This window comes from Musa acuminata, chromosome BXJ1-10 (genome assembly GCF_036884655.1).
Source record: "Musa acuminata AAA Group cultivar baxijiao chromosome BXJ1-10, Cavendish_Baxijiao_AAA, whole genome shotgun sequence".
Classification (NCBI taxonomy): Eukaryota; Viridiplantae; Streptophyta; class Magnoliopsida; order Zingiberales; family Musaceae; genus Musa; species Musa acuminata.
This window is the reverse complement of record NC_088336.1, coordinates 3,101,677-3,128,807: the sequence shown is the minus strand read 5'-3', so window position 1 is coordinate 3,128,807 and position 27,131 is coordinate 3,101,677. Positions and strand designations below refer to the sequence as shown.

Below are 27,131 nucleotides of genomic sequence, written 5' to 3'. Positions count from 1 at the left end.
CACTGACAAAGTGCATATAGTATTACTATTTTGTAAATGTAACGTACCATAATAGATATATATATCTCTTTTTCTGGTTACATGCACGTGGTTAGTTAATCCTGAAGAAAATAGATCTACAAAGCTGTTTCGGAAGTATTATTATCTTTGGTCTGTAAATAAGAAATAAAATGAGAAAATTTCATGCGCTATACAGCAAAACAAAAAACAAACAAACAAACAAACAAAAGACGAACATTGACAGCCTACCAATTACACAAAATCCAAAAGTAGATAAGCATAACAGCAACATAACAGCAGCAATTGAGAAGCATTATTCAAGGACAAACAAATTGGACACCCTTTGTGCATTCTTGTATACGGGTCACAACCTCCAAGGAACAGAGAAAATTTCTCAGTTTTCAAATGCAGCGGCAATTTTTTTCTGAATAAGCTCCACCGTGAGACGAGGGGATAACCGCGGAAGTGTTTCCTGCAAGAGTAAAAAGTTCAAAAGATGATTTGCTAAAAAGTCCTTGGATCAAGTTTCGGTGCTGCAATGCTTGGTTCTAATAGCAGCACCTGCATAAAGGACTACGGCAAAAAGATCAATGGTAATGATGTGAATTAATGTCAGTTTTATTATGAAGTATGAATGGTCTATGGTTACCATACAAGAGTTAGATGCCTGGTATGGACAATAGTTGAATTGACCGAACTGGTGACACCTTATGATGGTTTCGGTCAGGGAAGTGTCCCTTCAAATATCTGAAACTATGCATTTATCCCCTAAATATTGAAATATCCTGCATAACTTTAAAGATTTTGACTTCAACCTTTTCATAGACATAAAGATCTAGCTTGCCATAGCTTTCATGTGCCACTTGAAAGTATTACATGAGATCTTGATCTCTAAAGGACAAATACAACAACTCAAGAGTTCTCTAAGCACAACCAGGAGGCATTATGACTGTCGATGCAAGCATGTTTTGTCTTTCCAGAAGTTTGAAAACCAAATTTGCCAACTGATGTGGTCAACTCACCATAATTCAAGTACTCAAGTGATATGATGATGTTTATATAAAACTATAATGAGCCTACTCAACATTCAAAATAAAGATTATATAAATAAAGGAGAAATGTCTTCATGTCGTAAATTGCTTAATGATGTGAGTTTTGGTTCTTATTTTTGCTATTTCCTAATCTATCCTCTTTTTATGTTTATTATTATTTCTTTTAAAGTAAATATTCTCACTCAATGTTGTTTGGCATGTAAAAGCAAGGGCTACCATACTGTCCAAAACAATACAAAATGGGCAGAGGCGAGACTAACCAGTTCGCTCAATGACCAATATGTGAATCACTCCATTTCAGACGAGCAAGGGGGGCCAACTTGGATCGGCCAATGACAATCAAATTTCGATGGTACGCTTCAATCCAATCAAATCAGGGGTTCCCACGATTAAATTGACTTGGTTCACCCCTTTTAAAGCCCCTCTCTCCCCCTCTTTCACTCACCCTCACTCTCTTTCTCCCTCTCTTTCTCACTCTCACTTCCTTTCTCAATTAAAGATCCTAATTCAGTGATTAGAGCTCATCAAAAGATTCAATCAGAGGGCTTTAAATGCAGGATTGGATGGAAATTCTCTTATATTATAGGTATTTATGTTCTTTCCATCTTTTAGTTATTTTTTGACATAATTGAATGCTTATTATTTCATAATTATGAATTACTGACTGATGCATTTCTCTTATGATTAGACAATAGGTTCATTATCATGCTTTTAGGTCCAAATTAATGTTAATTTGGTCCAATCACAACTAGTTAATGGTGATTAGTATCTTTCTTTAAAGTTTAGGCACAATAAGGACCATTAGCTTACTTTTATTAGGGATAACTATACCTAATCATAGCATGTTAAGTGTGATTAGTGTGCCTCTCTTAATTTTAGGCTCAATTAGGTCCATTGTCTTACTTTTATGCTCGAATTGGAGATAATTAGGTCTAATCACAACTTGTTAAGTGAATTAGTGTGTTTCTCTTACGTTGAGGCACCAATTATGACCATTAGCTTACTTTTAGCCCAAATTAGGGATAATTAGGCCTAATCACAACTTGTAATGAGTTGTTTCATTATAAATCTAGTTGTTGATTAAAGTTCCTTTCTTGTATTTAATATGATTAAAGCATAATTAGAGGCAATTAGTGTTATTCTTCATATCTTTAGACCCAATTATGGGTCATTAACCATAATTTAGGATTAATCACAGCATTAACCATAATTTAGGATTAATCACAGCTTCTTGCTAATTGTTTTATTATAAATTTAATTGTTGATTAAGGATCATTACTTGTATTTTATATGATTAAAGTGTAACCAGAGGTGATTAATATTAATTTTCATACTTTTAGACACAACTTAGGGGTCATTAACCATAAGTTAGTCTTAATCACAGCATCTTATTAGTTGTTTGAATATAAATAGATAGGTTGATTAAGGATCTTTCCACGTATTTAATATGATTAAAGTCTAATTAGATCTAACCAGTCTCAATTTTTACTTTTAGACCACAGTTATGGTCATTATCTATAATTTAGGTATAATCACAGTTTATGAATTGATTGGTTAAGGGTTTCTTCATGTATTTAATATGATTAAAGTCTAAGTACGACCAATTAATCTTATTTTCTTACTTTTGGATCTACTTAGGGTTATTATCATTGAAATTCCGTACTGTACCAGAGTTTTGAGCTTCACTCGGTACGGTACAGTACTGTGTACCGAGCGGTACATCAGGGCGTACCGAGCGGTACGTCAGGGCGTACCGAGCGGTACGTCAGGCCATACCGAGCGGTACGTCAGGGCGTACCGAGCAGTACACCTAATTTAGACATAAAATCCTTCGAAAATACCTGAAAATAAAAAAAAAAGTTATGATAGGATTTTTAAGTTAGAAATAAATATAGTAATAGTTTAAGTTTAGCAAAACCAATGTAAATTAGGTAAGAATAGTATCACAAATCTTTTTCGAACTTTGAGGAATAGCCTTGTCCAAGGTTTATATTTTAATCCGTTACGGATTGCTCTTCTGTAAATATTGAAATATCTACAGAAAAATTATTTGAATTGTCAATTCACAAATCGTTGCTTTGTAGAGTTTAGGAGAGTGTAAATGTGAGAAAATATGAGTTTGAGGTAGTTTAAGAGAGTGAGAGTGAAATAGAGTGAAATATAGGAGAAGATGAGTTTAAAAACCCATGAGAAAGGGCTCCAATATTGGAGCACTGTTACAGATCGGTAACGGTCGAAATCGATCGTTACCGAGCTGTGTCGGGTGGTAACGGTCGAAATTTTGACCATTACCATCCGATATACCCCCGTATTGTCCAATACAAGGCAATATTGAGCGTTTCGCTCGATAGCAGGCGGTCCGCGTACCGGTATGCTGTCAGACCAGTACATACCGCCCGTACCGAGTAGTATTATTCGAATTAAAAACCTTGGTCATTACCCATAATTTAGGCTTAACCACAACTTATTATATTAATAATTTTTTGTAGGAAAATGGTCCCAAAACAACAATAAGGTGATAAGTCCTCATCGTTTGGAGATCCACCATCATTGGCATGCTATGTAGGGATTACATCGGTTAGGTTGAAGCAAAATTTTGCAAGCAAGAATCCCAATGTCACAAAATGTACAAAATACACCAAGGTTCCACTATTGATCAAAAGAAAATTTCAATCAACTTGGATTAAAAAGAAGGCTAATACAGACTAGAACCATAAGAACAATATGGGCATGCTACGTAGTCATGATGATGATAGCAACACAAACATTACGACTTATATCGTGCTTCATTGGACATTGATCAAGGGGCTCAATGGGAACATGATAGTGGCACAACATGAGGCAACTAATTGCCCCTCAGTTGAGGATAAGTAGCATAAGGTAGGGTCACTTACGTGGCTCCATGAGAGGCCTTTGGTTGGAGGGCATCACCTGAAGTCATCGACATTGATCCATAGTCCTATCCACCATAGCCAACCAAACAGACAAAGATTAATGGTGTATACAAAGGGAAAAAAATGGGATATTAGCAAGGTCATTATCAAGTGGTTTAACTTCTATAGGATTCTAATGCATATAGCACAAGGTCCATATTACCAGAATGAGCATCCAACCTCCTAAGCCTGAGAAGATACATGGCATGTATTTAGATAAGGAGGTGATAGAACCAAAAGACTAGATAAAATCCTTCAAGAAGCAATGAGACCTACATGGTTGATATTAATGTATGATACTTGAACTCAACCCATCCCGAATGAGAGCATCATCATAGTTTACAGCAATAAAAGGGTGGTCTTTCAAGATAAGTTATTGAAAGATAGTCTTGCAATAAAAGAGTCATAGAAGATATTGACTTACAGTATATTATATACATTATTCTAATAATAAAGCGAATTTCAAGAAGACTGATTTGCAATTGATGAAGAGTTTTTTTTTTACTCTATGTGCATAATAAAGAATATTGGTGAACTACATTAGTTAGAAGATAGTGGCAAAGGCACAATTGATTAAGGATTGAAATATCGTACTGTACCGGAGTTTTGAAATATCGTACTGTATCAAGGTCTTCAATTTTGATATACCGCTCGGTATATATATATATATATATATATATATATATATATATATATATATATATATATATATATATATATATATATATATATATATATATATATATATATATATATATATATATATATATATAAGTAAAAAAATAAAATCTGCGATGTCGCCTCTCTTCTCTCCACGCGGGGCAACGTCACCTTTATACATATACATATACATATACATATACACATATACATATATATACATATATTTACATATATATATAATTAAAAAAAAATCTGCGACGTCGCCTCTCTTCTCCCCAAGTAGGGCAACGTCGCCTTTATATATATATATATATATATATATATATATACCGCCCGGTAGCGAGCGGTCCGTATACCAATGGCAGACCGGTACGTACTGCCCAGTACGAGCGATATCATTCGAAATTGAAGACCTTGCAATCGATCATGATGTTTATCTACAACCATCAATGGGTACATTCCTTGATGTATTACACAAATAGAGAGATCCTCCGACCTTCAACAGAAGACACATGGAGTAATTACAATGTTCATATCTCAAGAATGGACCAATGCTGACCAGATTTGGGATTCAGTCTTTCGGATTATAACAACGATCGAGCCACTTAAAGTCGTCCTCCACAAAGTCGATTTGGAGAAGTGGCCGCATATGGGCTACCTAACATTATGTTAATTTCGATCGAGAAGATTAAAAAAGCATTTAACAAGTTATTCCTCCACCCTGAGTTATTCCTCCATCCGAGTAAAAGTGAGGTTAAAAAAGTATATACAAATCATCAATCGTAAGTGTACAGCCTACATAGGGCAAGATATTCATAATGCAAGTGTATTAAATTTTGATTTTATTTAGAATTTGAATAATATTTGTAACATATTAAATTGACCAATACAAATCATATCTTGTAGCATATTACCTATATCCTGATATTCAGTATAACTAATGTTATTTATCAGCTCCTATCAAAAAACGACAAGACAACCGATGCCATAATAGAGGGTCTATTATTCTAAGAATGTATCAACTCATTCACCGATAACATAATCATATCATGTCGATACCCTATGGTTCCTAGCAATACACATTTATATTTAAGGCTCAAGCTCGAAGCCTACAACTCAAGGCCTGACGCAATCTAGCGAGCCAAATAGGGTAGCACAAAGATCGATGTGGCTTGGTAGGTTGACGCAGGCAGCCTAGTCCTATGCGACTCAACGTAAGGCCCAACCAATAGCCCAGCCTATTGCCAAGACAATCATGTGTAGGCACGTGACTAAATTTGGCCGCAACCCTAGATCTAATAGTCTAGGCCAGAGTCGTCCCAGTACTGTGTTGAGCCTAGTTGAATCCTAATTTGATCGGTTTGATCGGTTCAGACCTATTCAAGGTGATTTTAGATTGATTTTAAGCGATTCAAGCCTATTTGACCCAAATTGGAACTAAGTCCAAATTAGACTAGTGATTGCAGACTAATTTTATGAGGGACTTCAGGTTGGTTTAATTACGTTTTAATTGAATCGAGTCCAATTCGAGTCAATTTGACTCATTCAACTATGGTTCAGGTCAATTAATGGTTAATTAGGATATGACTCCTTATATTATTAATCTTGAATGATTATTAATCATTTTTATGAGGTTACATGGTAGCACTATACCCTGAGACTTATATGTCACGAGGTGTTATGTGTGCCCAAAATGATGTGAGGGCAATTATTGACCTTGCCATGGACAAGAAGACTAATATACTGGTAGGGCAATTCTCTTCAGGGATCTAGCAGGTTGTTAGGCATGGTAGCTTGACAAGTAAGAGACATCATTCCATCAATGGCTAAGAAAGTGATATGGGTTCTCTCCATAAGCGGATGGGAGAACATAGAGCTCAATTTATGAGGCAAGACCTCTCCATCAACTACTAGGATAGTGCATGATCAGGTATTTGACTTATGCCATATGTTCATGAGACCTAAACTTGATCATATTATTAAAACTAGTTACTGAATTATGATTTGATATTTTGATATTATTTATGACATATTGATATCCGTTCATGATATTTTATTGATTTTGTTACATGTTTTGAGAGGACATTTAAGAAGTTCCTACTCAGCTTTGTTGATTTGTTGTTGATTTCTTTTTTTTTTCAGAGCAACTTTCAGATTTTAATACTGACTTTGACATAGAGAGGGTCATTGTGTAGCCTTAAGTAATTATGTGGAGGATTTTAGTTTTTACAGTTTCGGTATGAGCCAGTAGGGTTTCATTTTCCTTAATGTTACACCTTATTTATGATACATTTAAAATTTAAATTAAATAAAATTAGTTTGTTTATATATTGTTCGAAATGTTATATATGGAAAGTATATCATATTCTGTACATGTGTGAAAAATAAAATATTTTTAGCACGAGATGTGATATCTTTTTATGATATCATAGCATAGTTAAAGACCTCTGAGTTTTAGGATTCAAGGACTGACTTGACTAATGAATTTTTGTGACATATTGTAGGATTGATGGAACCATTGAACCTTTGAGGAGCAAGTCTCCTTTGCTACCTTCATTCTAGTGGGTAGGGTCGATGCTTGGTGGACTACCTAAAGGAGAATCTTATTGATGGCGGCAATTAGATTATTTGAGAAAGGTTCAAGCAGGCATCTTATGATTAGTACTACGGAAAGGTTTCATCGTCAAAAGAAAAGAGAGTTCTTAATGTTCATCAAGGGAATCGGACAATAGCTGAGGACAAAGTTTACTTCATTGAGCTGGCCTGATTTTCTCCACACATGATCTTCAACGATGAGTAGAAGGCCCGACATTTTGAGGCTGGCCTACCCCCATCTGTCCAAGACCGTATTGTGCTCATGGAGCTTTGCACCTATATCGCAATCGTCAACAAGGCAATGGCTGTGGAGAAGTTAACAATGAATACCTAATCAACAACAAAGGGCATCATCTGATCAAGAGGTGTTACTTTTGTGGCAGGACAGATCTTGTGTCCATAAACTGCACCATTGGACAACATGCATGCTTTCCAAAGATTGTTCCCTTAGGAACCAACACCCCTGAAACCAACAGTAAGGAGCAGCACCAACTTAGCCTGGACAAAGGGAAGAACAAGCTTGAGTCTTTGGACTTACCCATTGGGATGCACAAGCTTCTAAGACAATAACTTCAAGTTATGCTTACTCTCTACAGCATATATGCTAGTGTCTTGATTAAACTGAGTACTTTGTACTCTTTTGTACCTCCATATTTTGCAGATAAGTTAAAAAGAGACTCATAACCTATGACTAATGCTATAGTCTTGGCCACACTGGCTAGAGATTCTTTACTAGCTAACCGGATATTTAGATGATGCATTATTACAATAGGACATGAATTATTGGTTGAATGATTCCCTGATTCCCACAGAGAAGGATTTGTGGTATTTAATAATGCTTCTATTCATGGACTTGGATGTGTGTTAATGCAAAATATAAGAGTGGTAACTTATACATATAAACAATTAAAAACAAATAAAAAGAATTATCTCACATATAATTTTGAATTAATGGCTATTATCCAAGGATTACAATTTCGAATAATACCGCCCATACCGGGCGATACGTACCGGTCTGTCAGTAGATCGGTACACGGACCACCCACCACTACCAAGCGGTATCATATATATAATATATATATTATATATAATATATATTATAATATATATATTATATAAATATGCGACGCCGCATTCTCCCCAAGCGGGAAAAGGCGACGTCGCGTCGCCTCGGCAACATTGCCGAAAAAGGCGATGTCGCGTCGCCTCGGCATCGAAAAATTCTTTTTATATATATATAAATATATATAAGATATTTTTACTTATATATATATATATATATATATATATATATCGAACAGTATATCGCTCGGTATACAGTACCGTATCATATCGAGCGAATATTGAAACTTCGGTATGGTACGATATTTCAATCCTTACTATTATCTTTACATTAAAGATTTAAAGACATTATCTTTACGAGTAAAACATAACATTAAGGGCTTGTTCAGGGCAATTGCTCTATTATTTTTAGATTAAAAAATATAAAACTTATGATCTATTAATTGTTTAAAACATAGATTTAAATGAAACTATGACATGAAAATTATTTATATATCAAAATTATTCATGAATTGTTGAATTTGTTTAGAAATACTAATTTATGGATATTTTTTATTTATCAAAATAGTTTTAGAATCTTATTAATTAAATTTCTATTTTAATTAATTTAGTTTGTATGCTTAGAATCCTATATGTTTATTATGTGATTTTTGAGCAATTAAAAGTGATATTATAGAATTATAAAAGTATATAAAAAAGAATCAATTTGAATTCGAGTCTAAACCGAGTCAAACTCGAGTCAAATCAAGATAACCGAGCCATAATCAGCTTGGACCTAGGTGTGATTTTGGTTCAACTCAAATTCTAACCTATAGCTTGGCTCGGCATCGTTTGTTTCAGGCACGAAGCATGCGACTCAAGGCCCGGTGCAGGTCCAATGAGCCAAAGGCAAGCTGTGGTCATTTGTATCTGTATAACTTTTGAACATATCATGTGGGTGTGTTTTTCCTTTGGTTAAAGGTTATAATTATGTACATATGTCAAAATCACCATGTATAGGGGTAACTCTATCATTTTGTGCAGTAAATTAACATGTTTTACTTTTAAGATTGCTTACACTCCTATAAAAACATTAAAAGAATTGAAAACTGACATCCTACTTTCGTCATGCATGCAAGATATGGGTAGGACTAAAAGTAGGGTGTTATAAGTTGTGGTATCAAAGCCCAGGTCATGAGTCCTGTAGACTATCTGTATCTACAAAAGCATAGAGCGCACTACTTAATTATATTATAAGTTTTAATAATTAAATTATATTGATTTTCTTATTAATATATGATCCTCTTATGTTTGGCAGCTAGGGTGTAAACAACTTGAGATTAATCAAGAAGATATCATAAGAACTAGAGGACAAGCTAGTAACTCTAATATCCCGATTTGCACTCCACATGAGTAACACTAATGCCTTGAAGGTGGATCAATTTCTACAATGACTTAGAGTAGAAATTTATTGGGATATGAAGATGACAATGAATGTTCAAGACATTCCCTATTCCTTAGTAACGGAAAAGGCCTTGGAAGTAGAGAAGATCGAGCAAAGAATTTTTCAAGCCTAATATATGCATCGCAGCCATAATATACCAAGGAAGAATATTATTTTGACAACAAGCCCCCATAATATATTTTGAGCAATAAATAAAATGGCACCTAGGTCAAGGACAACAAAAGGGGCAACCCAAATGCTCTACGCAAGGAAAAATGGGTCAAGCATTCCAGTCTTCTCAACCAGCTCAGGCACAAAGACCCACTTGCCTTAAATGTGGGGCGCATCATATGGGGGAATGCCTTAAAAGAAAAGGGCTATGTTTTCGATGTAGAAAGCCCAAAATTTAGCAAAGAACTGCACAACAATCTTATCATAACAGAAAAGAGTACCGGGCAGCAAGGATTGAAATTTTGTACCGTACCGGTGTATCGAGATTTGCTCGGTATGGTACGGCATACCGAGCTGTACGCCTAATTTAGGTGTAAAATCCTCCAAAAACACTTGAAAAATAAGGAAAAAAATTAGGATATATTTCTTTTCTTTGTTAATTCCATTTCAATGAATGAGTTGCGCTTACGAAACTGGCACAAGATGTCAAGTAAAAAGTGAGGTAACATCTTTCGAGCACCAGCACTACACAAGAGATTCCATTCATTCTTTGTTAAACCACATTTGATGAGTTAACCACGCTTTGGTGTTGACGATGAGAATGAATCAACAGTTTAAAGATCTGACGCAGGTAAGGAAGCAGGTAAAGAAATAGTATCAAGGTTCAGTTCCGATGTTGGCGACCTCTGCTCTGGTTGGTAACGTAATTTCTTGTGCTAGCACATTCTAATTTCTAGGAATGAATACTATGCTGGCAACAATTCATTTAGAGTTTTTAAGTTAGAATAAATATACATTTAGTATAGATTTAGCAAAACCAATGTAAATTAGGCAAGAATAGTATCACATATCTTTTACGTGCTTTGATAAATAGCCTTGTGCAAGGTTCGTAATTTCGATCCATTATAGATCATCCTTTTGTAAATATTAAAATATCTACAGAAAAATTATTTGAATTATTAGATTATTTTGTTACAATATAAATTTTAAGATTCAAATGAATTAAATAATAGACATATGTTGATATACTTGATTGTTGATTCTACCACCAAAACGAACGACGAATCTCCATGAGTGGTGGATCATGGTCCTCGATCCTATGTATCTACATATTGATATGATATGTTTGTTAGACTCAATCCTAAAATTGATCCCATGACATAGTTTATTGATACATCATATGTCATTGGTGCATCAATGTGATGATGATCGTAGGTTAATTGTCATGAATCATATGTATCTGAAACGGCTCCTAAGGCATGTATTGGTGAATGTTAGAGCTTCTACTTTCGCTACTGATCTGCTGCTCCGTATCATACTGTTGCTCGGATAAATATGACCAACTATCACCGTATTGCTATTGGCCGTAAGATTCTCCATAATACAACGGCTATAAATACAATGAGCTTCGTTCTGTTTCTACATCGTGTAGGCTCTATCGCATCTGCTCAAATTTATCCACTGCCTTCCCTTTCCATACATAAACTTGACTAGTACCTTGTCGAGTTCCATGATCAGAATCTTGGGTGACACGTATAAAATATTGCTCCTCAGTCCATGCATCAACCGCAAGTTACGTAGACGAGACCAACGATTGCCTGACGTCGCCACCATCATCCTTCGAGGCACTGCTGTCTATGTTGCTATCATGTCTCTGGACCGAGCAAGTTGTTGAATGCAATTGTGAAGGTGTCTCATCGCCCGACTCAATTCTTTCCAACGATACAACTGATGCTACTACTTTCCCCTTTGCCTTGGCCTTTGCACGCTAGCTGAACGACTGTGATAGTTAGGTGTCTATAGTTCCTCGAGTAGTCTGACTCGATGTTGTTTGACTCCTTTCGCCATATTATGACCGAGGGGGATTTTCCACCTGTTGGTGTTGTACTTCCTCTTCTTCTATTGTCTCGATGATAAAACACGAAGGATATTGAGGATCTCCCACCTCATAAAGTAGAGGATCCTCTTGGTTCTCCATCGCTTCAACCCATTCTATCATCGGCTCTTAATCTTCATTGTAGAATTGGAGGTCGATGGGATCAATCTCTGGTTCCTCTAGCTCCTTATCCAGCTCAACACACCGAAACCTTAGCCGCATATTATAATGGACATATACTAGTTTCTATAACCATCTATATGAGAGTCTATTGCGAACCTTCGTGTGAATCAATGCGAATGTTGACCAATTACGTTCGCAACCACTAGATGTCGTTTGTGAAAGTACACGAATGACAACCTTAAATGTGGTACATCCCCTCCAAATTGTAGCGACCACTCGACTACAAATAAATATAAATAAGACTTTATTTGCATAACAAATAATTAATATCAAATATAATTGATAATCAATATATGTAACTTTTCCTCACCATGATCCATAGTATAACGACACGATTTAGCTACAACGTCGGAGAATGAACCAACTATTTCTCTAAATAATTGACCCTCCATAAGAGCATCAGCTGCATCAGTAGTGTTTGGCAAAAGTCGGCATATAACATTTCTTAATGTCATTAGTAAATCATTTTGCGTTCCAAGAGTATATTGATATTGAATTGCTAGGTTTAGATAATACGTTGCAAGACATAATTTTATTAGTATGATTTTTTTATTGTATAAAAAATAATAAATTAAATTATTCTGAATATGAATTTACTTGCATTATAGATATCTTGATCCATATGAACTTCAGTCAGACGATCAATGATTCATATGTATTGGTTGGCCTTAAAATCATCTTTGAATGCTTTCCTAACCTCCTCTCTTGCTAAAATCAGCATATATTTAAGACACGACATCTGTGAATGCTTGTCCATATCAACCTTATGGAGAACAATATAAAGTGGTTCCACACCTTTTATGATTTCAGCTGTGGTCTCTCAAAATCTAGAAGAAAGGATAGACTTTTTTATCTTCTTTCCATCGCTCAATTTCGAATATCTAAAATCAGACCACTCCTGTGAGGTGACCATTGTCTTCAAGTCATACCTCTTTTGCTGTAATGACTTTAATGCAATGAAATTAATAGCAAACCGAGTAACTCCAGGTTGGAATATCTCATTGTTTGCATACTTTTGCATTAAAGAGCGGACCTAATGATAATTATATATAAACTTTGTAATTGACTGTGCTCGAGCTACGCACTTCTTGACTACGTCCAACTCACCAATATCCTTCAGCATTAGATCTATACAATGAGCTGCATATGGAGTCCAAAACAATATTTTTCTTTTTTCCATCAATTGCAAGTTGACCTTCTTGAAATTTGCTCTATTGTCGATTACTATTTGGACAATATACTGTGTTTCGATCTCCTCTACTACGGTGTCCATCAAGCTCTCAATATAGTCTGCATCTTGGATCTTGTTAGAAGCATTAACTGACTTATGAAACACCACCCTTCAATTACAATAAATAAGAAAGTTGATGATACTCATTCTTATTGGCCCTATCCAACTGTCACACATCAGTGTCATCCCATATTCATCCTATTGCCTCTTGAAGGATTTGATCCAATCCTTCAGTTCTACCACCTCCTCATCTAAATATACGCTGTGAATCTCACTCGGTGTTGGAGGTTGGATCCTTGTGCTAGACTTTTGAATAAAAGAGACTATACTCTGATAATATGGACCTTGGGTTGTGTTAGCTGGAATCCTATGAAAGTTGAACCATTTTGAAATTGTCTTCCCAATATCCCGCTTCTTTTCTTTTGTATATATATCGTCAATTCGTGCCTGTTTCGCTATTTGTAGGGGATAGGCTTGTGGATAAATATCAACAATATCTGGTGCAGACCTCCTGCTAAGACCTCTCATAAATCCACGGAATCCACCATACCTCGTGCTACTAGTTCGACCTAACCGAGGAGCAGTTGGCTGCCTCATGCTGGCCGACCTCTGGATTCTACTGCCACGCCATGCTCCAATTATGAGTCAAGTCATCGATGCCTCGTTGCTTCATCAACCATATACTGATGCTCCAATGATGCACAAATCCCAACTATGAGATCCGAGTCGACTTCATCATCGCAACCCTCATATTGATCATAAATTGGTTCCTACATGGCCCTACAATATTCTTCCTCAACTCTTGTCTTCTTTTTAATGTATCTTCCTTTACTTATTGTAGCTTGCTTTTAAATAATTTACGGATCTCCATCGGAACCTTCTTGCATTTTGCAATATCAGGATACCTGCCGACCAAATACATCTTCATCCGAGTTATTCCTCTACTCTTGCCAATGTAGTCACAATAAATACATTGCCAATGATATAGGTTCTCATCCATCTTTCGAGTCTGAACCCATGCATCATCACGTGGTCGTTCCATTGATACAATGATCCTACTAAATTTAAATCAAATAAGCTTTAAACATATTGAATTGACCTAATATCGATCAAAAACCACTAATCTGTTAAATAATTTTATTAAAACCTAACTAATCCTATTTTACCATCATAAATATATGAAACTCATGAAAAAACCATTAAATACGTAAGTTTGATCCAATTTAAATCAAATAATGATGAAATCATTAAATACACTAATCATATGATTAACATAGTTAATTACCCATCAATTACTTCTTTTTCAATACTATAAACATGTCAAACACCCTAATAGGTATTAAAGACATTGAATTAACTTAAAACCGATCAAATTTCGATTAAATCATCATTAAAATCATTAATCACAGTATTAAATAACTTTAATAAAACCTAATTAAACCTATTTTACCATCATAAATATGTGAAACATATAAAAGAAACATTAAATACATAATTTTGATCCAATATAAATCAAATTATGATGAAATCATCATCAAATACACTAATCACATGATTAACATAGTTAATTACTCATTAATTACTTCTCTTTCAATACTGTAAACATGTCAAACACCCTATTGGGAATTAAAAACATTAAATTAATCTAAAATCGATCAAATTTTGATTAAATCATCATTAAAATCACTAATCGGAGCGTTAAATAATTTTAATAAAACCTAATTAAACCTATTTTAACATCATAAATATCTTTCAATATTTAATATGCATGAAACATAAACATTTGACCTATTAAGTGTCTAATTTTGAATAAATTAATATTAAATATACTAATCATAATATTAAAAATTTTAATTATTCTTTAAATAAAGAGAATACATATCTATTGATTAAAAAGTTTTTCCTCTTAATCCTCTCAAATTAGTCTCGATTCAATTCACAAATCGTTGCTTTGTAGAGTTTAGGAAAATGCAAATGTAAGAATAAAAAAGAGAATGTGAGAAAAAATGAATTTGAGGTAGTTTAAAATAGTGTAAGAGTGAAATAGAGTGCAATAGGGGGAAGATGGGTTTACAAACCCGTGAGAAAGGGTTCTAACGGTCAATTTGACCATTGGAACACTGTACTGGGCAATAACGATCCGATCCCATAACATCTGAAATAGGGCTATATCAAGCGTTCCGCCCGATAGCGGGCAGTCCGTGTACTAGTCTACTGACGGACCAGTATCGAGTGGTACGAATCGGAATTTAAATCCCTGTTGGGCAAAGTGTTTGTGATGACCAAGACAAAAGCAAAGGCTAAGACCACAGTTATCTCAAATGAGATATTTATTTACAATATTTTCTTGCATGTCTTAATTGATTCTGGTACCACATATTCTTTTATATCACTAGCTTGTGTAGAGAAACTAGGCAAACCAACCAAAGCATTAAATGTGATATATTGCATAGTTGTTCCATCATGGGATATAATGTATTCAGGTTAGGGATTGGGGTCTTGTCCAATTCAGATTGCTGACAAAGAATTAGTTATTGATCTGATAGTGTTGAACATATAAGACTTTGATGTTATATTGGCCATGAATTCGTTGTCTAAACCAAGGATTGAAATATCGTACCGTACTGAAGTTTCGACATTCGTTTGGTACGGTACGATATACCGGTCGGTATATATATATATATATATATATATATATATATATATATATATATATATATATATATATATATATATATATATATTTTTTTTTTTTTTTTTTTTTTTTTTTTTATAAAAGGCGGCATTGCCTTTTCCTTCTCCCACGCGGGGCGATGTCACCGAGGCGACGCGATCTCGACAATGTCACCTCGTGTGTGTGTGTGTGTGTATATATATATATATATATATATATATATATATATATATATATATATATATATATATATATATATTATTTTTTTATTTTTTTTATAGAAGGTGACGTCGCATCGCCTCGGTGACATCGCCTTTTCCTTCTCCCACGCGGGGCGACGTCGTCGAGACGACACGACGTCATCTTTTATAAAAATATTTATATATAAAAATACATATATTAACACACACACACACACACATATATATATATATATATTCCATCCGCTAATGAGTGGTCCGTGTACCAGTCAGCTAACGGACCGATGCGTACCGCCCGATACGGACGATATTATTCGAAACTGTATACCTTGGTCTAAACATCATGTTTTAATTGACATGTGATAAGAAGAGGGTAGTATTTCAACCTCCAGGGTCAATAGAGTTTATATTTGTTGATTCTGAAGTAAAGACATCAATCCCTTTTATCTCAACAATGAAAGTCATGAGACTCTTAAAGGAGGGATGCATAGGATATTTGACAAATGTGATTGATACTAGGGTGAAACCAAAGGTCAAGTCAAAGGATATGCTTGTTGTGAGTCAGGTGTTTCCAAAGAACCTCCCTAAACTACCACCAAATAGGGAGATTGAATTTGTTATAATGTCGGGCACTGAATCTGTTTCCAAAGCACCTTATAGAATGGCTCCAATAGAACTAAAGGAGTTAAAGATACAATTGCAAGAGCTCCTTAATAAAGGGTTCATTCGCCCTAGCTTTTCATCATAGGGTGCAATAGTTCTGTTTGTAAAGAAAAAGGATGGGTCAATGCAATTGTGCATAAATTACAAGGAGTTGAATAAGGTGACTCTTTAAGAATAAATACCCACTCAGAATTGATGACTTATTTAATCAATTGTAAGGTACATCAGTATTTTCCAAAATTGATTTAAGAGCAGGATATCATCAATTGGAAATTAAGAAAAAGGACATTCCCAAGACCGCCTTCAGGACTAGATATGGTCACTTTGAATTTCTAGTGATGTCCTTTGATCTAACAAATGCACCGAGTCATCTTTATGGACTTAATGAATAGAGTATTCAAGGAGTATATAGATAAATTCATGATAGTTTTTATTGATAACATTTTGATGTACTCAAACTTTAAACAGGAACATATAGAATATTTAAGAATAAACTTGAGTACCTTAAAGAAAAAGCAATTATATGTGAAGTTTAAGAAATGCAAATTTTGGCTAGAGAATATAGCATTCCTTACGCACAATGCTCCAAGGAAGGGATCTCAGTGGATCCAACTAAGGTATAAGCAGTTAGTAACTAGCCTAGGCCGACTACTATAACTGAGTAAGAAGTTTTCTTGGGATAACAAGTTATTATAAATCTTTTGTGGAAGGATTCTCCAAGATAGCATCACCTCTCACTCAATTAACAAAAAAGAATATTAAATTTGAATGGAATGATGCAAAAAGAATATTATCTTTTATGAGGAAAAATACAAAATATACATTGATTACAAGAGTTTGAAATATTTCTTTACTCAAAAGGAGCTGAATATGAGGCAGAGGAGATAGTTAAAATTAACAAAGGATTATGATTGTGTAATCAATTACCATCCTAGGAAAACGAATGTAGTTGCTGATGCATTAAGTAGAAAGTCAGCCAATTTAGTTGCTTTATCAATAGTTCATAGACCTTCCTATATAGAATTGCAAAAGTTTGAATCTGAGATGATCCTTAACAGTTTAATTGAGAGAATAGCAATATTATCACTATAGCCAATCGTTTTGAGAAAAATTAAAGAATTATAAGTTAACAACCCTTATTTAAACCGATGAAGTTTGATATTGAGGTAGAAAAAAAATTTTCACATTGATGAAGAGGTAATTAGATTTCAGGGTAGATTATTTATACCAGAGAAGCCTGACATAAAGCAAGAAATTTTAACAAAGGCACACTCATCTTTATACTCAGTACACCCTGGAACAATCAAGATGTACAGGGATCGGAAAGAACACTACTGGTGGCCAAGAATGAAGAGAGATGTGATCAAATTTGTTGAGAAATATCTCACATGTCAATAAATCAAAATAGAACATCAGAGGTTAGTAGGTACCTCAAATTCATTGCAAATACCCTAATAGAAATGGGAAGAGGTTAACATGAATTTTGTTATGGGTTTACCTAAGACCAACAAAGGATATGATGGAATTTGGGTTATTGTGGATAGATTGATCAAGACAGTCCACTTCATACCTATTCGTACTAACAATTTGATGCATCAATATGTTCAATTATATATCCAGAAGATAATTAGACTCCATGGTATACCAATGTCCATTGTGTCAGATAGAGACTCTAGATTCACATCAGGATTTTGGAAGAATCTTCATAAAGCACTAGGGATAAAATAAGCTTTTAGGACCGTTTTTCATCCTCAAACAGAAAGTCAATCAGAAAGAATCATTTAGATATTAGAAGATATGTTAAGAGCTTGTGTCATGGACTTTAAGAGATCATGAAGCAAATATTTATCTTTGATAGAGTTTGCCTATAATAACAATTACTAGGCAATCATTGGGATGACACCATTTGTAGCACTATATGGCAGAAAGTGTAAATCACTTATTCATTGAGATGATATGGGTGAAATAAAATATTTGGGGCTAAATTTGGTAAGAGAAACATCAGAAGTAGTAGAAAAGATTTGCCAAAGAATAAAGGCAACACAAAGCAGGCAAAATGTATGTCGATAACAGGAGAAGGCCTTTAAAATTTGAAATAAGCGAAAAAGAATTTTTAAAGGTGACACCAATGAAATGAGTTATAAGGTTTGGAAAGAATGACAAGTTAAGTCCTCGATATATAGGACCATATGAAATTCTTGATAAAGTTGGTAATGTGGCCTACAGACCAGCCTTACCTCTTGCATTAGCAAAGGTGCATAATGTATTCCACGTATCAATGTTGAGCAAGTATATTTCAGATTCTTCTCATGTCCTAGAAGAATAATTAATAGAATAGGATAAAAATTTGACGTATAAGGAACGAGCTATACAAATTCTTGATATAAAGGAGAAAGAACTTCGTAATAAGAATATCACTTTAGTCAAAGTGTTATAGAGGAATCACGCAACTTAGGAAAGAAAAAAAGAGGTGCAAGAGAAATCTCTGGAGCTATTCAAGTAAAAATTTCAATGATAAATTTTTTATTAGAAGGGGAGGATTGTAGTGCCCGAGTCTCACACACATTGAACTAAACTAGCATATCAATGGAAGCACAAATAATATGTGTGTTAACCTCACTTAGTGATATGATTTATGATGTCTATGCTTCACAAATATAACAAATGACATGCTTTCTAAAAATTTTATTCTCAATGTTCTACGAAATATTGGTTGAGCATGCATAAGTATTAATGTTTACTTTAAGCATCACGCAAAAAGTCAAAGCGTGTTAATGGACTTGAATATGAGACTAAGTTATGGTAAGAAGCATGCATATAATGGCTAGAAGTGACGGTTGAATTTTAATTGGTCTTAAGTGAATCTCAAGGCTTGAATAAATTTGACCATGATTAATGTAAGAAAGTTTGAGTTATAAATATTATGTATATGGTGGATAATAAGCTACCTAGACATGAATAAAGTAGTGAAAAATTAAATGGAGATGCAAATCAAAGAGTGTTATATTAAATGTTGAGATACATAAATGAGATTGAAGGATGAGTTTAGACCAAAAATATCATCTTTGTCAACCTAAATTAAACTCAATTGAAGTTACTACAACATTAGAATTATATTAGTAAAAGAAGAAAAGAAAAAAAAAAGAAGAGGAAAACCTAAAATAAGGCCTAATGGGATTGAACCCTAGACCTCAAAGTAACATCTTAAACACCTTTACCTTGTTTTGGTCTCATCCTTTTTACCAACCTAATAACCCACGACCCTTTCTCTCCTTCAGCCATTCTTTTAGTTTTTCTCATGAAGGCTAAAAAAACCCCAAAGGAAGATTGAGGTAAGAATAACCCAATTCTTCCTTTGTTATACCTAGGGTTTTAATTTTATATATTATAGGTTGATCTTTTCAGCTAATTTTAAGAAACCTAGATTTCGAATTTATCTTTGATTTTTAGATATGCTTTGTATGAATCTCTTATAATTCTAAGACCTTTGGTATGACTTTAATATAAGATTGATGCATAGAGTTATTACTGTCCCAATCTGAGGTACACAGAATCTCCTGTTTTCTAAGAATGGGTTATATTCAAGCTGAATTGACCCCCTTAGGGACTATCCTTTTGATATACTTTAAAAGATATCCTTAGGTGGGATTTGGAATTGAATGAATATCACATCTGTGCACCGAGATATGAAGTTTATAAGTTCTGATAGTCCCAACCTAGTTTCAGCATAATAGAATACGTGTTGGTAGTGAATTAGGATGGTAGTTTAGCCTCTAAATGATTATGTTTTAAGGTGAAAATTTATGAGCATTTAGTTTTATATGTCTCTTAGTTTCCTATAAAATTTTATAATAATTCAAAATCATTTGAAGTAAAACTTATTCACAGAATTATGCGATGGTTTGAGTGATACTAATTAGTTCGTTGGTTATAGAGTGAATTGTTGAAAAATTAATGGTGGAATTTAAATAAATTTTCAAGCTGAGTATAGTCTATTTTATTAAGGGCTTTATCAAATTTCTACTATGAATTATTAGTATGAGTTATTATAAATCAATAATTCAAGAGATAGGGTTCTAAATTAATGTATCTCATAATTATATACTCCTAATTTGATAGGTGTACCGTTCTCTAGCACACTCGATTAGTAAAAAACATGGTCCTTCACTATCATTTTCATTTTTGAGTTAAATCAAGTACAAGTTTAATTCACTGTAAAATAATGGTCATATAAATTATCGTATTTATAATGAATTTTGGAAAGCATGTTTCGAATGATATGATTGTCATGAGCTAAACATGAGTTAAATGTGAATGTATATATTATAAGGTGCGGTTTAGGAGTGTATGTATATATTATGATGACGTATTGACACGGACTTAGCTGGTTTTGCCTAAGTCGTGCGGCACCCTTGCGTGTCCGTCCGCAAAGGTCAGCCTCCCCGAAGCCTCCCATTGTCCCTTAGGACCACCAAAAGAGAGAACGGGTTAGAGAGAACGCCTCAATCGGGATCCACAAGCAAACATCTCTGAAAGAACACTTCATAGACAATGCAAATTACAAACAGACTTTACAAGCTCTGAACAGTGGCACCACAAAGGGTAAAATGGTCCATTACAGACCGAAAAGCTCTCGCACGTGTCCACATGACACAACCTTTATTTACAAGCCTAAAGAGGCCACCAACCCAACTAAAATGGGACTTATAAGCCTTCGACTGCCCCTCTACATGCTGTACAAGGCATGAACATGCCAACAGACACGGACAGATATAAGCATTACATCAAACATCCTGTTTCAAAGTTTGTCCGTGACAGTATGGTGTCGGAGTATACATATAAGCATTTTAAATTATTCCAACATAGAATTTTATTTCTTTATTTTTGCATATATTATGTTGTAGAGTTATGCTTGCTAAAGAAGTCATAAAATAAAGCGTTTATAGTTAAATGTCTTATGCTGATGATTTTGAAATATTATAACATAATATATACTCACCTAAATAAAGCTATAAAGGCTTATACTTACTGAGTGATTACTCTATAGATTTTACAAGTAAAGATACTACTGCCCCACTTAAATGATTAGGTCGGAAAGTAAGCACGTTCGAACCCATACTAATGTAGATATGGATGATGACTTGTGGGTATTTGTATGTGTATAGCTTTTGGACACGTTTGGGTATGTTTTTCTTTTAGTTAGAGGTTATAATTATATACAAGTGTCAAAATCACTATGCACAGGAGAAATGTCATGACTCGAGTCTGATGAGCTAATTGGCCTATCAACTTTATTTAGCCAAAACCACTAGCCAAAATGCTTAAGCTGAAATTAATAGTAGTATACTCATCAAACCCTTATAAGTCAATCTTAGTCTTGCCCACTTCCGATGTAGGACTAATCGAGGTACTACAATCTCCCCCACTCAAGGACTTGACATTCTTGTTAAGGCCCAACATAACCCAAATCAAACCCTAGCATGGTGCATGTTAGGCGTAACCTAATGGTGTCTCCACGCCGTGATGAGTCCTCTAACTCCATCCACGAGTAGCCAGTTCTTGCTCGAGCCCCCTAACCATGCTCAAATACTAGGTCGGCTCTGATACCAAATGTCACGACTCCGATCTGATGGGTTAACTGGCCTATCAACTTTATTTGGCCTAAACCATTAGACAAAATGTTTAAGCTGAAGTAAAAAAAGTATACTCATCAAACCCTTTATAAGTCAATCTTAATCTTGTCCACTTCCGATGTGGGACTAATCGAGGTGTTACAAAACACCTAAGCTAATTTATTTAACATTAAATTATCACATCCCAAATTTATAAAATGGGATAAATCATCATTTTATTATGCATAATTTACATAATACATTCTGTTCTTTTTTTTTTTCATCTTTGAATTCAAATTATTGACTTTACAATAGTAAATATTTTATTAACTAGAAAAATGATCACATCTTCCTAGTAGGGTCACAAGTTTCTTTCACCCAAACTTCATATCTATTACAAAGTAGTAAATTACTCTAAATATAAATATAAGATAAGAACATATCAACAACTACATATGTTGATAGGAACCTCTAAAAAATCATAAAAATAATCTTTCATATTTGTGAAACATATACAATTGTCAATAATTCAATAGGAAAAGATAATATATCGATTCATCATAAAACTTATGCATCAGAAAAATAATGATAATTTCTTATGTAATAAACAAAATCATGCATCAGTCACATGCAACACATACATAATAATCAGATAATAAAGACATGCATCATACCCGATAGTGCACTCTCTCAACAGCGGATGGAGAGGCATACTCCACTGGATGGATTCCTCCCAACGACGGATAAAGATAACCCATATCGCACTCCCAATAATGGATGGAGTGGTATCCCTCACTCGCCAAGTGGGAACACGTTCCTCCCAACAGTAGATAGAGGAACCCTTTAACCATCACGTTTGACGGCACACTAATCCCCGAAGGGAATCACCATACCTGCCCTCGGTAGGGATATATAAACATCCTTGATCATTCATTTACATTCATTCACGCGTGCATCCAAAAAATCAGTATGATCAAATATTATGAGAGACCATAATAGTTCATCAAATCATAAAGACAAAAAATAAATCTCTCAATAGTGCTCGATCAACCAAAACCTTAATTGGAATAGCTCAATTGACTTAAACCAAACTCAATTAGATTATGACCTAACGGAACCAACCTTAAATCCTTATAGAATCGGTCTGGAATCACCTTAGACTGGTCTGGAATTACCCAATAGTAGGTGGGTAATGAACAAAATTTTAACCATTACCGCCCAAAACTTCCTTGTATCATCCGATACGAGGGTATATTAAGTGAACCGCCCAATAGCAGACGGTCCACGTACCGGTTCACAAGCGGAATGATTCGAAACCGCAAACCTTGATCAAAACTATTATGTTAATCCAAAAATAAGAGTTTTGATAATTAAATCAATCTTGAAATTCACTTAAGCTTAAAAGACCATTATAAATCAAATAATCATTCTAACATCATAAATCAATTATCATTATTTATTAATCATAAAATTTTAAAATTAAAACATTATTATGCATCATAAAATCATAACAATTTTAATATTAAGGATTTCAGAACATGAATCAAAACTAATTAGAAAAGAATACAGGATCCTACCTCTCCTCGACTATCCTCTCCTCATGATCCTCTCCTCAGAAAATCCTCTCCTCAATCCTCCTATTGTGCTAAGTGAAAAATGAGAGAAGAGAAGCCCCCTTTATATAGGAGAAGATGGAAGATGAGATCTCCTCGAAAGGTAAGTAAATATTTAATTTTTATTTTAAATTTATTTTTATTTTGCTTTCACACAAGATAAAAATATAATATTCATTTCTTATAGTTCACACATGAAAATGAAATATATACCATTTATTTTTTAAAAATCACAACACCTATTAGGAAATAAATCAATTAATAATTTAATTAATTAGTAAAATTTCTAACTTATCCACATGATTAAAAAATTAATTTTAATAATTTCCTTAACCATACTACATGAACATGGAAGTTAACAATAAAGTAATACATTATTTAAAGTAATTAATTTATGTTAAGGGAGAAATTATCGATGATTACAGAAACTCTGTCATTTTGTTTAGTAAATTAGTATGTTTTACTTTAAGATTGGCTACACTCTTGTTGATAGTGGTAAAAGAACTAGAAAATAACATCCTACTTTAGCCATGTATATGGGGTATGGGTGAGAGTAGAAGTAGGGTGTTACAGGAGGACTTTAGTTTTTGTAGTTTTAGTAGTAGCCCGTATGGCTTTATTTTCTTTAATGCTAAACTTTGTTATTTATGATATTTTTGAAATCTGAATTAAATATAGACTATTCTGAAATGTTATGTGGAAAGTATGTCATCTTTTGTGTATGTGTGGAAAAAAAAATGAGCATGGGATATGATAAAGGCTATAAAAGAAAAGATACAACCCCTATAAGAAGAAGAGTACCCTCGATCAGAACATGGAAGTCATACAGCCTTGAGTCAATCCGGTCGGGATCATGGCACCTAACAATCACAAATGTCTACCCAACTTAAGTATCACACACTTAGTTGGAATTATCTAAGTTGTGAGGCACACTTAGTTGTAAGGGTTAGCTTAAAAGCAATCTTGCATAAGTGAGTGTAAAAGAGAAAGTTGATTAGTTCAAAAAGTAAGTGGTGAAGTCCCAACATCTCGCAACAGAGGACACCTTATAAGTAATTTAACAAACACTTAATGTGCAAGAGAAAAAAGAGAAGAAGGGAAAACAAGGACTTTAGAAGATAAAAAAATAGCCGGAAGTCCACAAACGATCACTCAACCGAGTGTTTAGGTGTAAGGCAAGTCCACACACTTTGCATGCAAACATGTTTATCTAGACAGCATCAAACGATACCCCAAAGCCCCATCCAACCCTGTGCCACCTAGGTGATTCTAGGGGTCTAAGATGGCTGATGTTTTATACTACACCGTAGCCAGCAAAAAACAAGTCATAGCATGTGAAAACTAAGCAATTTTGGGGTAGTTTTGCCTAGTCTGATGAGCAATCACTGTGCAGCCTCGCAAACTACTTCTGCTTATGAAAACCATGCAAAAATACATAAAAACAATGTAAAGCATGTTGTCAAACAACTATACAAGCAAATATAAGCAACAAACGGTCCATTGATGAAGAAAAAGGTTTGTTATGGTGTTTACGACACAACTGAGATTGACATAGAAATATTGCTTTGTAAAACATGTTCACTCGTAGGATTTGCATGTTCCCACCAAATTCCCAGAATCTTCTAATTGTTTTTTAATTTTTTACCATCCAGAAAAAAATATTCTTTAGCCAAAAAAAAATTTCTGATGTAAAGTACTACTATCCAGAAGCGTCAGTAATACATGATGAACAGCTAAATAGTATGCTCTTTCTAAGCTGTATTTGAACCTTACTAGAGATGTAGCATGGATCACAAGTTAAGAAACACCTAGATAAATTGGCAAACTCAAGCTCAACCATACTTACAAACTTCAAGTTTACAACAAACAAGCACAAAAACAATTAAACAAGGAAAACAGAAAATTTAACGAAACAATTCTAAATTTCCAAATATACTCTGTAAAGCTCAAACAGTTAATCCAAAACATGATAGATTGCATTTTAAAAACTGGCTATACAACTAAATGGATTGAAAATTTCGCACAGGATCCCATATTGCCAATAAGACTGCACATCAGCCACATTTTAGCAAACACTGACAAGGCAAAGAAAGCAAGTCGCTAGTAAACGCTTCATTTGCAAAACAAAAACTTAATTGCTTCGTAATCAATTACCGGAAGAGAATTTAGGCATGCACATACATAAAATAATGAGAATCAGTAGAAGATGTGCACCTCGGTTCCGTCAGGAAGAACCTTGGCCAAGACTGGAATCTCGTACTGGTAAAGCATCTCCCATTCAGGATTCCCCGTGATATCCCTCACCTAAATGCAGAAAAATCACGAGAGAGAGAGAGAGAGAGAGAGAGAGAGAGAGAGAGAGAGAGAGAGAGAAGTAAGGACTCCGTGGAGGCGTGAAGAGGAGGAACAGGAGGAAGGGGGGTGAAAGGAGCACTCACCTGGAGGTCGACCGAAGGGAGGGAGTGTGGGCCTCCGGCGAGGGAGAGGGCAGCGTGAAGCTTCTCCTCGAGGCCGTCGCAGAGGCAACAACCGGGCTTCTTATAGAGCACGAGCCGCCGCCGCTTCTCCTCGCCGCTCCCTCCACCTGCGGAGAAGGCAGCAGTGGCTGCCACAGGTAGAGGACCACGGATCGACCACCTGTCCATAATCCACGCTCGACCGGGGGCGAGGCGGGCCGCGAGCGCCGCCGGTGAGACGGAGGAGACCAACGCTGCCATCGGAAACGGGGAATCACATTCTTGGGTTTTTGCAACGCTATATACTAGTCGGTGCCAATCTTATCCAGCATTTTTCATTTTCTTTTCTATATATATATATATATATATATATATATATATGCGAATTATCAGAAAAATTTCTTAACTTTAGATTTTTTTTTTTTGGCATAACGTCCCGAAAAATTATCACATAGTACCAATTTTTCATAAATGATATTTTTGCTCTTATTGGTCATTGTTGCTCACACCTCGCCACACCTCCATCCTGCTAATCGCTCCCTTTCAACTCGTGCTTGGTAGCAAACCCCACTCATTAGCTCTCGCTTATCGTCGACCCTCACTCGCTCGCTATGATCGATTGTAGCTCTCGTTGATGTTAGATTATGTGATCATATTTAATTAGATAAGATATATTATAGATTTGATTATGATTATTGGCTAATAGAAAAGAAGTTCATGTTAT

At 34.7% G+C, this 27,131-nt stretch overlaps 1 protein-coding gene across 2 annotated transcripts; it reads right to left on the bottom strand.

The window, feature by feature from the left end:
* Window positions 1–226: 226 nt before the first annotated feature.
* LOC135595147 (uncharacterized) lies at window positions 227–26,702 on the bottom strand. 2 transcript variants are annotated; one of them, XM_065085682.1, is made up of 4 exons: window positions 26,390–26,702; window positions 26,166–26,255; window positions 3,947–4,011; window positions 227–472 (listed from the first exon to the last, which is right to left on the bottom strand). In XM_065085682.1, exons 1-4 carry the CDS (start codon window positions 26,666–26,668, stop codon window positions 253–255), a joined length of 654 nt encoding a protein of 217 aa, XP_064941754.1. In that variant the 5' UTR covers window positions 26,669–26,702; the 3' UTR covers window positions 227–252. The 2 variants fall into 2 exon arrangements, with proteins under 2 accessions (XP_064941754.1, XP_064941755.1); XM_065085683.1 differs by lacking the exon at window positions 3,947–4,011 and having other exon boundaries at window positions 26,390–26,696.
* Between the last annotated feature and the right edge of the window lie 429 nt (window positions 26,703–27,131).

Bases quoted from the DNA above. Each gene is read 5' to 3' on its own strand.
- LOC135595147 (XM_065085682.1), bottom strand. From the start codon at position 26,668: ATGGCAGCGTTGGTCTCCTCCGTCTCACCGGCGGCGCTCGCGGCCCGC. The intron at 26,256-26,389 runs GTGAGTGCTCCT...TTCTGCATTTAG, and splicing joins TCCCTTCGGTCGACCTCCAG to GTGAGGGATATCACGGGGAA. The intron at 4,012-26,165 runs GTGCACATCTTC...TATGGTGGATAG, and splicing joins TTCTTCCTGACGGAACCGAG to GACTATGGATCAATGTCGAT.